General features: G+C 48.4%; 1 protein-coding gene across 2 annotated transcripts in view; it reads left to right on the plus strand.

Annotated features, from left to right (window-relative positions):
• The window catches only part of TRIT1 (tRNA isopentenyltransferase 1), a 55,760-nt gene continuing 41,004 nt past the window's right edge, over positions 1–14,756 (plus strand). The window contains exon 1 of one of the 2 annotated variants that reach the window (XM_078866553.1): positions 1–164. In XM_078866553.1, the coding sequence (XP_078722679.1) occupies positions 27–164 (138 nt within the window). In that variant the 5' untranslated portion in view covers positions 1–26. The remainder of the gene's footprint in view (positions 165–14,756) is intronic. The other variant, XM_078866554.1, reaches the window with a different exon arrangement.

The following is a 14,756-nucleotide window of genomic DNA, read 5'->3' on the forward strand; positions in this document are numbered from 1 at the left end:
GCGGATCACGTGGGGCGGAGGCTGCAATGACGGCCGCCGTGGCAGGGCCCGGGCGCCTCCCTCTCCTCGTCATTCTGGGCGCCACGGGGACCGGCAAGTCGAAGCTCGCCATCGAAATGGCGAGGAGGTTCGGCGGGGAGGTCATCAGCGCCGACTCCATGCAGGTAGCACGCGTCCTGACGACCACAGCGTTCACCGCTGCCGTGGAGTTACCCCGCCCCCCACCCCGAAGCCGAGACCGCACCGGTCTCGCCTGGAAATTTAGCCGCGGCCCTAGGCTAGGCCTCCCGCGTGGTAGGGGGAGGGGGGGTATTCGTGTCTCTGTGTATAGCACGTGTTGACAGTCCACTGCTGGATGACGGCTACCCATGCCGCTGTGGTCGTGGGTCGACTACTCATACGGCCTGTTTTAGTGCTTCGTGGTCGCCCACGGAATCCATAGCCAGGCTGTAACCTACTTGGCTTCCCAAGGCTGACGGGGTCGGGCGCATTCCGGGTGATACGGTCATGGACAGGGGTTGCCATCCTAAATAATAAGAATAGACATTTTTTTTCGAGTAAGCCGCCGTTGCATTTGAACACGAGACGGCCCTTGATATATAACATCACGAAGCAGTCCTTAAAGAGCCGTAGGTTATCTCCCCCAGGCATTGGCGGCATTCCCGTCGGAATTCGCTTGATGTGTCCTGCCACAAGAACAACAGCTACAGCCAACAAGGCGACAGCCCTTTTGGCAATCCACTGCTGAATGGGGGCTACCCCACGCAGTGCGTGCGGGTCGTGTGAAATAATTTGACGCTTGCCATTGCGTGCTGGTGACGACAGGGCAGCAGAGGCGCCGGAGCGTAGAAGTGCAGTCCAACGATGTTTTTTATATCCGCAGACCCCTTTACTGGGTCTGAGTGTCAGCTGGATGAGCTGAAGACACGTTAGGTGAAGTTCAACAGCAAGTGGCGAAGTGTCGTTTTGTACTCATTGGTCAGAAAGCGGAAGGGGTTTGGGCAGACCACATCGTGGCTAGAGAGGATTATGGACGATAAGCACCAAATGAGAGAACGCGTCTAAGAGGACGACCACCGCGGAGATGGAGCGATGAGAATTAGTCAATGTGCGTGAGTGAGATGGATGGTAGCAGCACAGTACCGTGCTAGATGGTGACGGCCTTTATCTAGCAGTGGATACACAATCGCTGATGACTGCGATAATCAATTTACATCCTCGAGTGATTCGTCGTTATAAGCGAAAGCATCTTGATGATGGTTATTGATGACGAGCTGTTTGCTGATAATGTATAGACTCAAGTGGTGAGTAGTACCAGTAAGTGGCGAGGTGTCGTCTTGCGTGTCGTGATGAGGTGATATTGCCCTGTTCAGTGCTGAAGTGTATTCTCATGTTCATTGACGATTAATTTCATTCTTGATTTGAATTTCATCTTTGATGTGATCTATAACGATGAATTTTTCACCTCGTTCATTGATAATGAGATGGCGCCTCGTGTCGAGGAGTGATTGAGGTGCACACGCTTGTTCATTGGTGATGAGCTGCTGGTCTAGTTGGAGATAGTCTGATACATGTACGAGGCCCTTTGGCCATCATGCCTCATGTAGCATTTGTGAAAGCTGTTCTTTTTTTTCGCCACAGATTACAGGAAATGTTGAGATAGCTTTCGTTGCCCAGCAACAGCTAAGCACTCTAATTCACATAATGCAACACACAGGCTATTGAAAATAAACCATAAAATCCATCCGGTGCGCCTCGCCATCGCCTGCTCTTTCACGTCCATTGTTTAAAATGTAGAGATATAAACAATACGTGTCAGCCCCTGTTATTAGAAATGTTGAATATGACGTCGTTGACCTTAATGCTATACTTGAGCGGTGGGTGCATGTTTCTTTCCTCGTGGTGACTTCAGTATGGCCAGAAATCTCATTTGCGCGCACTTATCAGCCCAGATAAAGCCTTGTAAAAAAATCTTGATTTAAAGATTTAATAAAAAATGTCAAGTGCACGATCTGATGTTTGCCAGAATCCCCTGCTACGTGTATCTTATGAAAAATGAAAGTGTTATGTTTTTGAAAGACGATTGCTAACGTGATGCCGTTCAAGAATGTAATTGGATGCAAATCAAGCATACTCAGTTAAAATATATTTGCCTTTTTGGTTCTTTCGGTAAAGTCACGTAGAAAGAAAAATAAATTAAATAATAGGATACGACGTTTCGATTGCAACACAAGCAATCATCATCAGCTACGAATGAAAGATAAAACAAACCTAGTAGAAATATAATGCAATACAACACAACAAACCTAAGAATATGAATACAACACAGAGAGTCGGCTAACATAAGTCAACACTCTACCTGGTTGATTACGTTCTTCCAAAGATTGCTAAATTTGAGAGAGAGACAAAACACAGACACGGAGACACATAGACAGACACACAAGCAGAGAGATATAACACAGAGACACACAGAGAGAGACATTTACATAGGCACACAGAGAAACAACGCCACTGTGTCGAGGCCTTAAATATATTTGCCTGTCAAACTAACCACTCTTACATCCAGTATGTTTATTGTCCTTGAAACAGGTTTTTAGAAAAAAAACTGTACTTTTGTTGAGATGAGGTGTGAGATTGTGCCACCGTGACACAGGTGTATTCAAATAGGGATTCAATGAACTGTTTTGGCAGTGGCATACAGGCACGAATCAAAACTACTCCGTTCCTTTGTCATGCATGCATTAGCTAATGAAAACTGCCCGTATGTCAATTACAAATCCGTACATGTGTCAACTTTCTTTAAAATTTTCATGAGTTTTCAATGTCACAATGCAAAGTCTGTGGTCTATAACTACAAGCCAGTCAATCTGTCCTCTCTCCCACATCGGTAGGAGGGCCATTCCCTTCAGTATTGTCCTTTTCGAATGATAACATTGGTGAGCTTGTTTTGATTTGGACATGTTCGTACATGCATATGTATAACTCTTTTGCCAATCCATTGCTGGATGAGGGCCGCCTCATGCCCTGCTGACAGGTCTTATGGAGGTTGTTATTTCACTATTAGCACATTAATCAGCGCGGATTGGTGAAGGCGGGTAGCATAGACGTCAGAACATAGTACAGTACCACATTGAATGTTGCTACTTTGCCCCCTGCCCACAACTTAGCCCCATAGCAGCCTGCAACACCTGTTCTTATTTTCCAAGATCATAGTGGCATAAAGAAGTGACTTGGGTAATAGCAGCAATTACTTCTGCTAATAAAAGACGGGGGTTTTGGTGGTGGCAGAGCCGCCCTTGGCATTGGTGGCTGTGGCATCATCGCTACCTCACTCGCAGCCACCTGGATATGCGTCGTCTCGGTGGAGCCTGGGAAGAGGTGCACCCCACACCAGCAGGGTTGTTATGAGTGGGCCTCAGCGTGAGAGTATTTTGACCCGATATAAATTTGGTGAAGGAATCTGAATGCTAAATATTATTTGAACTCTGGGGTCCAAATTATGGTCTAGCAATGTAGATTCCCCCCCTCCCCTCCCCATGGAAAATGTACCCCTCCTGGGTTGGATACCATATAGGCTTAAGCTATGGTTAAGGTTACCTTTGGGTTAGGGTGTTTACTGAAGGATTCTTAAAAAAGTAATCTATGTTGGCTTGTGTCTACATTCCTGGTGTGTATGTTGAACTTTTTTAGCACCGTACATAGCCAACCGTGTTAATCGGAGGTGGATCGGCAACGTTTTATGTGTATATTGAGGACATAATGTCATTCAAGACCCATGGTGGAGGCTTGCTGGATGTGGTATTCCCCGGGGCGGTATTGGATCATGTGATCCATGATCTGGCTCTGGTGACGGCGGTCACATCTTACGAAGTAATATTATCATTATTTCACACAGGAATTATAGGCTAATTCCCAGCATCATCACAGTTATTAGAAAAGAAGAGTGACCCAAACTAGCCGAGGGGAGTTTTGACTCCGAGGTCATATATCCATGGGGGTCACAATACGGTGTCGTAAACGCGTTTACCGTGGTTAGGAGTCTGTGCGTGCACAACAGCCTTGAGCCGCGTGTTCGTGGCTTTATCGGATGTAATTTCCCTCTTGCCCCGAAGCGCAGAGATAAGCGGCGAGTGTAAACAAGCGCTGTACTTTCACACGATCTCAGCTGACGCGGTACAAGGTTTCACCACCCCCCCCTCTGACAATACACACCAATTGATGTTTTCTTATGAAATCGGCGCACACTTGTAAACAGGATACACCTCCACGTACACCCGCTCTGCGAATTTGCGTCGTACACAATGAAAGGAAATATTACCTGCGGATGCAACATTAGACGTTCATTAGGTACTTAGTCATTTGGCTGATAGCCGTTGCTGCTGCCATAAAAAGCGAACGACTGTGCATGTTGATTGTTGTGCTGTGTCCCAGACGTGGTCAGTAAGTTGGGTGATTGGCCCACTCCGACCAGCAGCCTGGCTTCAACAATCCAGCAGTGACCCAGAGGATGAGATCGAATTTTAGTTAAAAGTTACATTGAAGAGCGTAGGTAATGGTACATGTTTTATAATGACTGTTTTTGAAATGCAGCTACCTGTACATCTAGTATCTAATGCTGCAACGAGCGAAGCTGCTTGCCGTCTCGCCATCAGCTGTGTACACGCGCCATTATTGATCTGTGCGTCCCTGTGTGTAGCAGGCATTTAACGATTTAACAATTAACCCCCTCGCCCCCACGAGTTGTCTTTTAGGGTCAGAATTTTAGACTAATTCGTAGTGTCTCGTTTGTATCGACTGTCTCCTTTGTTCTAACTTGTAGCCTCCTTAGATCAATTAGCCTAGAGAAAAATTGTGTGTATAATATGCATAATACATTGTAAATAATCAGTTCTTACACAAACGATTCAGTGCATGTATCGTGGTTGTAAGAGTCAATTACAATAGATGATTTACATGCCTTCAAGCTCCAAGTTTACTTTGCTTAACCAGGTGTTTAACTCTTACCTGGTCAAGAGACCAGGATAGAATCTCTCGCAATAATTTACCTTTGCCAATTACGTCACGGGATATGTGACGTACACTGTGAAGCGGGCGGTGCATACTCTTATCGTGGTTATTACACCCTCGACAATAATCTGGCCGGCCGCTGGATTAGAACCATGAACCTCTAGGCTGTGTCACCGCCATGCGGGAGGAGCAAGAGGCAGAGTCTGTCCACTGCAAGAGGTGGATTGACGGAGGAAAGGAGCAGCTCAAACATATGCTTACTAAATTAACTAATTCACGAGTTCGATATCATTTAACGCATTTGGCAATGCTGCCATGGTGTACCGGTTAGCACTCTTACAATCCAGAGGTCACCAGTTCGATCTCACTGCAGTTGAAACTGATTTTTCCCACTGCTTAACACCCAGGGGTATTAGTGAGTATACCACAGTTAAGGTTATAGGCAGGTCACGCGTCGTAGAGTAAAGTGTGGGTACTACTCGCACCTCGACAAACAAGTCTAACCAGCAAAGAAGAATATCACAAAAATACCATCTCGAGCTCCCCCAGCAGTGGCATGAGTAGGAGATTACAGGGCAGCACCTTTATGTATGTGTGTTGAACTTCCTTCGCACCGTACGCAGCCAACCGTGCTAATCGGAGGTGTATTCTGCCCAGACATTTGGAGACATTTATCTGAATGTGTCCGCGTTCTTCCATGGATTATGTATTACACAAGGTCGTGGCTCAGCCGGGAGCCACCGGGGGCTCTGGGTGCTCCTGCCAGCACCGTGACTCACATGGGTTGTGGAGGTAGCGCCAGCCAGCCTTCTTGCCCACAAGCGGTCATCGGTGATTCACAGCAAATAGGATTGTGAGTGCCGCCGTCATGGTTTAGTCACCATGAGTGAGCGAGCCTGCGATTTAGCAAAAGTCTTACGAATCACAGGTCGGCCCTGCTGCTCCGCACTGTAGTAAATTAGCTGGCTGAGTCAACGGCCATGGAATGCGGTGTTCTGGGAAGCTGTGGTGGTGATGCACATCCCCCTCCCCATACCATCAGAGACAAAGATCCCCCCTATAGCCTTAACAGACTTGTGGGGAAAGTGCTGTTAGCGAGCACCTATGAAGGTACCACGCCCGACCGTTTTTTTTGCTCCTGAGCGGCAATGTTTATGCACCACACTACGTTTGAGGCTGAGTCGACCTAGGGGAAGCCCAGGAATGGTTCAGATAATCCACACTGGTGTTGGCCGTGAGTGAAAATCGAACGTGGGTTTCCGTGTTCGCAGCGCGGTGCGATAACTGATACCCAACAGCTCCCCATACCATACACTCGCACATACAGACGTTTACGCGAGATTGGCACTCTTTACAATCCCCATTAATGCAGCGCTAATCTGGGATGAACAAAGAGCCAGGTCAGAAATGAGTAATGCTGTCATTCCTCTGCCGTGTGAGAGCAAGAAATCGTTCTGAAAGCATGCAGTGAGAAGTATCCGCTCCCCTTTTGTCAAGAGCTGCAGTCACGATGATGATGACGATTCTATCAGTCAGTATCATTTGTATAATGCCAGGAGAGTCAATAGGTGTCATTATGACTAATAAGATAAGTGCGTTTGGGAAAGACCTATCACTATAAGGGATGAAGACCAGTGATTAAACCTGGTGATGGAATAACAGCCTTAGCAAAAATAAAACACTCGCTGGAAGATGACGACTGTGGAGATGGAGTGATGAGATCAGCTCATCCGCAGGAGTGAGATGGATTGTGGCATCACACGGCCATGAGCGATGGTGACAGCTGGGGCAGATCTCCATCCAGCAGTGGATGGACCATAGCTAATACTAAGTCGATCGGTACCTGGGACAATTGTCCTGGGTTGTCTTCCATGCATTTGAATCCCCTTTGGCTCCCACTCCATAATTTGACTGAACCACCAGCTCATTGTCTTTGCGAGTGACTGTCCAACTCAAGCGTAATGCCCTTAGCAGTCGATGTGATGCCTCTTTTTATTTGTATGTGCAATCTTATCTCATGTGTTCTTCATTCTGTCTGCCAGTGCACTTTCCCTCCATGCCTTTTTGCACACTTTTCAATGTTTTTCCATTTTCATTCCAGTTCGCGTACTCCATTACAAAATAACAAGACCGGCCCTTTCATTGTTTGGGTGGCATCTTCTAAACCTTTGATTAATATGCTCTGTGATGGCAGGTGAACAATTCCCCATTGTTAATCTTCACTGGGTTAAACACGTGTTTGGTGTTTGCTAGGCATGAACTATAAAAGCACAACTACGATCTATTTCCTGCTGTGGCAGTGGGGCGGGGGGTGCGCACACAAGCATTATTCAAACCGTGCAGAGGAAGGTTCGCTTGCCTGGTGGGTGGTTTTTCCCCCAACAAGGTGCCGGCAACAAAAATATAGATTTCCACTTTACGTTTCCGTGTATGCGACCTGCACGACTTGCAGCATCGTGCCCGGAGGGTGCCTGCCTTCCTTTGTCTCAACGGAAATGAATCTGCCATCCTGTAGGAGCGCTTGGTCAGGGCTGTTTTTGACGTCTTGGCCAGGAGCTGTGCTTTTCCTCGATCACCAAGGGGACTGGGGCTGGGGATCCCGGCACGCTTAGTGACCACCGGCGCTGCTTTTTGCTGCCGCCACGATAATTGCGCCGGTCTCCGCAGCTGCCAGCGTTCGTCATCGCCTTTTTCATATTGAATAAGTCCACGTATCCGGCAGGCCGCCCTTGTTACTGTGGCAGGCGAATAAACGTTAAAATATTACGCGCTGTCTGCATCACGATGGACGTTAAAGATCCCGTGACGTTTAACAAAGAGTAGGAAAATTTGTGCCTCTGTCATTGTGCAGATTTACCAAATGTGAAAAATTACTTGCAAATTACTTAATTGGGAAATGTGCCTATCATCGCCCCCTACTGCAAAATCTCTGCAGAACTCTCCTGAAAAAGAGTTAAGACTTGGTGAGGCCGCCCTGGGTAAACAATTGGAACAATTTACATGGAGCCCATTGGTTAATCCACTGCTGGATGAAGGCCTCCTTGCGCCATGTCGGTCACTGGGTTTGTTTGATTGTACACTGGTCACCAAGCTAGTCAGTGAGGGTTGGTGAAGTGGCAGGCTCCAGGACCAGTTCGGATCTCACTCATCACTGATGTTAGTTGTGGCTAGGCATCAAACTCTATTCGCCGGTGAAATGTGAGAATCGCTCATTTTAAAACGTTCTGTAACTTGCATGAATTGGCCGTGTACAAAAATTGGTACCACTGGACTTGTTCTGCCTTTGGTGGTACTGACTCGTGAAATATCTGCAAGGACTTATGCAGTGAAATGTCAGGGACTTTTTGAGTTGCTTTTCCAGTTTTGTTCCATTTGGTAAAAGCACACATAGAAGCATGGAAGGATGGATGCATGCGAGTATGTATGTTTAATTTCGTTTGCACCGTACTCGGAGCCAATTGTGCTAATCGCAGCTGTGAGATACTTGGAATTGCATTGAGATACAGAACAGGAACACGCGAAGTCAAGAATATACACACGTCTGAGGTATCATTAAGACTCAAGAACGTGGGTTGACATGGGCAGGAAACGTCGCTGGAAGGGGATGATGGCCGGTGGTGGAGGCTTACAGCCGAGTGGCAGCCAAGGAAGGGAACGCGACCAACAGAGACATTCACAGTGTGGGCAGCTGCGTGTTCAATTCGGCGAACCATGAGAAGTAGCAGCGGCTTCGGGGCAGCCTTAATCCAGCAGTGGATTTATCCTGGCTGATGATGATGATAATGAGTGGCGTGGCACGCTGGGAACCTCTGCCGGCGCCGTGGCTCATGCCGTCGGCTCCACCTGCGTGGGCAACCGCTCCCCGTGCCGGCCCAAGCACCGAGGCATGTTGTTATGTGGTCTACACAGGCGTGTCTCGCTTAACGGGCGTTCTTTCTACAAGAATTAGCTATATCGAGTAATTTGTATTTTAGACCAATTTGTTCGCAAAATGAGCAAATGTTCTCTTAAAGAGCGGAGACCAATCGATCGAATGCGTTGTGGCAGCAGGGGGCGCAAAGCAGGCCCGCAATTTGTTCACCGGTTGTGCTGCGCTGCGTGCGCTGCGTGTGATTCGTGGTGTGCGGGGAGAGGGGCCTCGTGCTGGCACAAATGGGTGGGGAGAGAGGGGTGGTAGAGGTGGGGGGGTAGGCGGCACTAATTAATTGCAGACGCTGAGGACAGGTACGTGCAAGCGCTGTGGTTCTTAATGTGTAGTAAGTGAGAATAGGTTTCCCCCTTTTTTCTGGCAACAAAACAGGTGTTAAGATGTTAAAACACCAAACTGAAACCTTTTACAAGGAACCATGTCTGCATTAACCACGATACTTGTGGTCAGAATGCAAACAAAAAACATACTCTGATAATAAATGCATTGTCTTTGAAACTAATTGGTCCACACCAGAGACAGCTTTCTTTTGAGTCTCAAAACGGTGTTAGACCAGAATACGCCAGAAGGCAATGCATCTATTATCAGAGTAAGTGTTACGTTTGATGTTTTATCACTCTTTTAAAATTATAATTTGTATTTCACAGGTTAAAAAAGTTGTTTAAGAGTGAAAAAGGTTGAGGCTGAAACGTAACCCGACTTTTAACATGTGAGTCCATGGGAAAACAATGATCGTTTAACGAATTTTCTCATAACATATCTCGCTTGTTTAGCGAGACACGTTTATTTACATATTCTTATTTTTGTTTCTCTTGATCTGCGGAATTCTCCTTCAAGGCATGCAGGATATGGAGGTTTGGTTTTCAATTGCCTCAGTGGTCAACTGAGCTTGCACATTTCGCAGCTGTTACAAAATTGTTGTTGGGGTAATACACCCAGGCTGACTAGTGTTGCCGCACATACGAACCTAACGCAGTGCAAATTAGGTTATTTTTACTTGGGTTCACAGTGTGTCGTCCCCAGGTGGCCCCATGAGACCCCGATACAGGCCCCTAAACTCGGTACCAATGTGCCCATTGCCCTCTTCAAAGCCCGCGTACACTGCATTCTGTGGTTATTACTGCAGGCAACGGCATCTACTCGACATCTGGTTCTGGAAGGAGAGTTAAGTCGGTCTCGTTATCGATTCTGCTGCGAACTCAGCTTTGGCCGCAACGTTCCTGAGAGGTGTTTGTCTGCGTGCTGCGCAGACGTGCCCCATCTCTCTGGCGGCCCAGACCGATATGCGGTAGCGCCACGCTTAGTTTGGAAGCAGTCGCGGGTGTAATCTTGCATGCCCAACGGCTCGGCACCTGGCGATGCGAGGGTTCTCCGTCATAGACTCGTGAGTCATCTCACCAAAGTTGACTGCTTGGATACATTGGAGCTATTATTCCAAGTGGCATGGGCCTCATGCTCCACTTTTACTCTCGTGATCATCACCGTCAGCTGTTGTCTCGCCACGACTGGATGAAGGGCTCCCCACGCTATCTCCCTCAATCACCGTAATGCGATGCGACAATCCATCCTGCACACGAGTGGATTATATCACTCCATCTCCGCAATGATTGTCCATTGGGATGCGTTCCGTCCGTTAGCTACCATTCTGCCACCAGTCTTGATCATCAGCCTGCTGAGTAATGTGCTCTACCGAAGCCCATTTACTTTCTTTATTGTCAATATGAAGACTGATTTTAGTTTGTTCCCTGATCCATGTGTTCCTTTTTCTGGCTCTCAGTGTAATTCCAATCTTGCATCTATCCACGCTTGTTTATAAACTTATTAGTTTATATGTTTTCCTTGTCATGTGCATATTTCTGATCCATAAGCGATAGCTGGCAGTCACTGGTTGCAGCCCAACGTTATTCTAACCTCAACCACCGTTGAAACTTAAGTGCTGTCGGATGATACGTGGAGTAATTTAGCGATTAGCAGTAACTGTTTACATGATTCTAGGGTTAAAGAAAGCCAATTAAGGAGGATTTTTATGGTGTTATGTGCAGACATGCAGTGAAGACAGACATGGCGGTATAATTGCGTGTGTTTTGTACAGGCTAGTGTCCATCCGTGTGTGTGTGCGTTCAGCAGCCTATGTGTATGTGGGCATTTGTTCCGTTAGGGGCTCACGCCAAGTTTATTAAGGGCTTACGCCGAACCAAAACCCCCTAGCCTATAACTCCCCAGGGGACAGGGGACTGTGATCCCTACAACCCCGGCTAACTCGGCTCTCCTCCCTGCCCTGGGCCAGGACTACCTCAACCTCGGCTGGTCGGGCGGAGTAGCCTCCCCTAGCCCCGTGTGCGGATTTCCTACCCCGGGTCTCCACTCCTACCCCCGACGAACCCCGGTTACGTCCCGAAGAGGTGGGGCCTTAACATCAGCCCCACCAAAACTAAGCACCTGCCTGGATATTTTGTACCATCGAACACTTCACCCCCACAACTTCCAAGTGGTGATGTGGCAGTTGTGGAGAGAGTGGAGAGTTCCCCATACCTAGGCAGTGTGCTCATGACCGGCTCCGGTTTGACAGCAGAGGTCTCACTCCGAATCAGTCGAGCGACAATATCTTTTCATCGGTTGCGTAACGCTGTATGGAAGCTATCTAGTCGTCGCTCCACATGAAGCTTCGGGTCTTCTCGGCCACAGTCATTCCCTCCCTTCTCTACGCTTGCGAAAAATGGACCCCCCCTAATTGAACATCTTCGCCGGTTAGAAACATTTAGGTTGGCCTGCCTACGATCCATCCTCGGTTTAACCAGGCTGGATTGTGTGAGGAGCTCACAAATCCTTGAAAGATCTGGACAAAGTTCCATCGTTGAGCTCTTCCGGCAGGCAAGGCTGCGTTGGCTGGGTCATGTAGCCCGCATGCCCAGCCACCGCATGCCTAAACAGCTTTTGTTTGGCCGGATCGAGGGGGCTAAACGGGCGTGACATGGGCTAGAGAAGAGATGGAGTGATGTGGTACAGGAGGATGTGGAGCTGAGTGGACTTGCCGATGACTGGTACCAGCGGTGTCAAGATTGGCCTCTGTGGAGGAGGCTTGTGAAGGACGCTACTGGGCAGTTGGAGGCAGTCGCCCTCCAACAACAACGGAGGGTGGAGGAGTGATGCTCACAACAACGAGCGGAGCGCCGGGTGGCTAAAGCGCAGTCAGTCGACCCGTGGCACCTGGGTCTGTCCTGTGACCTCGTGCCAGCGGGCGTTCGACACTTCACGTGGCCTCAGCGTGCACATAGCCTGGCACAAGTGTCGTGGTGACGTCACCGCCACTTAGTGGCGAATGGTGGTTGTTGTGTGTATGTGTGGGGAGCGGTAGTGTCGTGATTAGCGTGCTGCCCTATGAACCCAGCGCCTCGGGTTCGATTTCCGCTCACAACCAACATCAGTAACGGAAGTCTGAACTGGTCCTGGGCCTTTCCTGAGTCAACTCAGGCTTAAATGAGTACCTGGTGCAGTGTTTAAAACATCGGCACTGGAGAGACAAACGCGGCTTTGTGTGGTGCTGGCCACCCACCCCCTCGTCTGCTGTGCTGGTCTTCATAGGTGCGCGCTAACAGTATGTGTGCACCTCATACTCAGAAAGTTCAATTCCTGCCCATCGATACCATCGGTGGAGTAATTGTCTGTTCCAGTTCCTGGTCTTCTGAAAGGTCGACAAAGCCTTAAATGATCGTTACCAAGCGTGACTATTCACTCTCTGGCACTCGTCAGCATTGGGGAGTCAAAGGAAGGCAGGTATGGTACTGTCCACACCTCCCCATCATGCCATGCAGGCCTTAATAGGTGCTTGCTGACAGCACTCTCCCAACAGTTTGTGTGGGCTTGAGGGGGATCTTTGTTTTTCTCTTTGACAAATGCAGTCTGCATGGGGCAATAGGGGTGATTTTTAGCCAAGTGCTTATGCTCTGCGTTTTCTCTTGTGACGCTGCAAATGAGAAGGGATTAATAAAACCAAAACATAGAAAAACGTTCGCAGTGATTTTCTACGTGCTGCAGAAAGCGGTGTTTTGGTCAACACCACTTGCATTGTATTTGCTCTTAGCTATGGGAGGAAACTACAGAAGGGAGAAAGTGTAAACTTCACAGAGAAAGGTGCCCGAGTCCGGAATCAAACCCAGTCGTTTCTTGCTGCGAGGCACGAGCGTTACCTCTGCACCACCAACCCTGCCGCCCTAACGCGGAGTGAAACATCAAACGTCGTGCCGAACAGCACGCGGCACAACTTCAAATAGCGAAACGGTACAACTGCGCCAACCTGCGTGGTTGTACGTGTCGCAATCACCCACGGCGTTTATGGCACAGGTGCCGGAGTTGCCTGGGTAGGGAAGTGGGGTGTGTAGGTGTGCGCATGTGACCCTTGGTGCCCCCCGCACGTGCAGGGGTTCACATCTTATCGCTCCCTTGTTAATAAACTCTGGACTCGGCCGGGTCGCTTCTTTCGCACCGTTTGCGTTCTGGGGGCAGCGTAGAACTGGCTGAACCAGACTGAGCTGCTGTGGCAGGTTGATCGATATGCATCCGGGTGGCGGCAGCGGGAAAGTAAATTGTCTTTTTTTGCAGGTTTATTTTCGAACAGAGTGGGGTATTGTGCAAAGTGCTAATTGCACCTAGAGGTGTTTGCTCTCGTAAATAAGTGATCCATTTATTCTCGGTCCTTCCAGGGCGGTGCTGTGTTGTTTTGTTGATGGTATTGTCATATAACCACGTGGAGTAGACCCAAGTCCTCTTGTGCTATCTCTGTCTATATGTTAATTATTCATTGTGATTCGTGGGATTTTATCTCTTTTGTACCCTGAATGGCGATGTGATAACTCAAACTCACAGCTGCACTTTGCCCGTTTGGACGATGGGCCCGTAGTTTATATGGACTCTTGGCAGTGAAGAGCAACAACTGGAAATAAGTGACATTGTGTGAACACAACTGCCTTTAAAAAATATTTCTAAACGGCAAAAGGCACGGATTGTTAAACTGGTCCTCCCATGATGCCTCACATGTCACGTGGCATCACCAGACTTACTGCGTGTGTAACGCAAGCAGCCTTTTATCTCAATAGAGTGAAAGTGATGGCCAAACGAAGTTAGACAGCAGCAAGATAATGTTACAACTCCATACAGGTCTAATTCTTGTTCTTAATCATCAGCACATTGTAACTACGCACATCGATCACGTTGGGGACAGGGTCGTCAGTAAACCAGCTCTAGAGCTGTCTATAAACGATGACGAACTCGTTAGACAGAAAGGTGTGTTGCACGTTGAACGCTGATAGGGATACAGTCATTAACACGTTGGTCCAAGTTGATTCGAGCAGCATTAGTTTCAGCAGCAAACTCTAGACCCCATTTAGACTTTCAGAGTCTCATCAGCAGTGTGGCCTGTTAAACTGATGCCGTGGGGTTGCCCGATGTACGAGGCAAAAAAAGCATTCCATGAACACCATAGGTCCATTTTACCACAGTATAGAAAAATAACGAGAATTTGCCAAGGAAGCCTACAGCCGGTGTGCTTAGTTGTTCGGCTTGGCGCTTGCTACTCGTGTGCGCCCGCAGTGCGGTGGGGCGATTTGTGAGACGCGGTTTAAGGATTTCCTCCGTGCTTATGCGATGTGTCTCAGAGCGTCTCGGTCTCAGCTGTATCCCAGAGGAAACGGATGTGTGGGTTGGAGGTTCACGCTCACAACCACCAGGCAGCTGGTGAGTGGATTGCCCGACGACACGTGTTTCAATTCCAGTAGCCCTCTGCCAGTTTGCACGTTCACAGCCGTGCGCTCCGCGAGACAGGAAG

The sequence above is a fragment of the Lampetra fluviatilis genome, chromosome 22, assembly GCF_964198595.1.
Source record: "Lampetra fluviatilis chromosome 22, kcLamFluv1.1, whole genome shotgun sequence".
NCBI classification, from domain to species: domain Eukaryota; kingdom Metazoa; phylum Chordata; class Hyperoartia; order Petromyzontiformes; family Petromyzontidae; genus Lampetra; species Lampetra fluviatilis.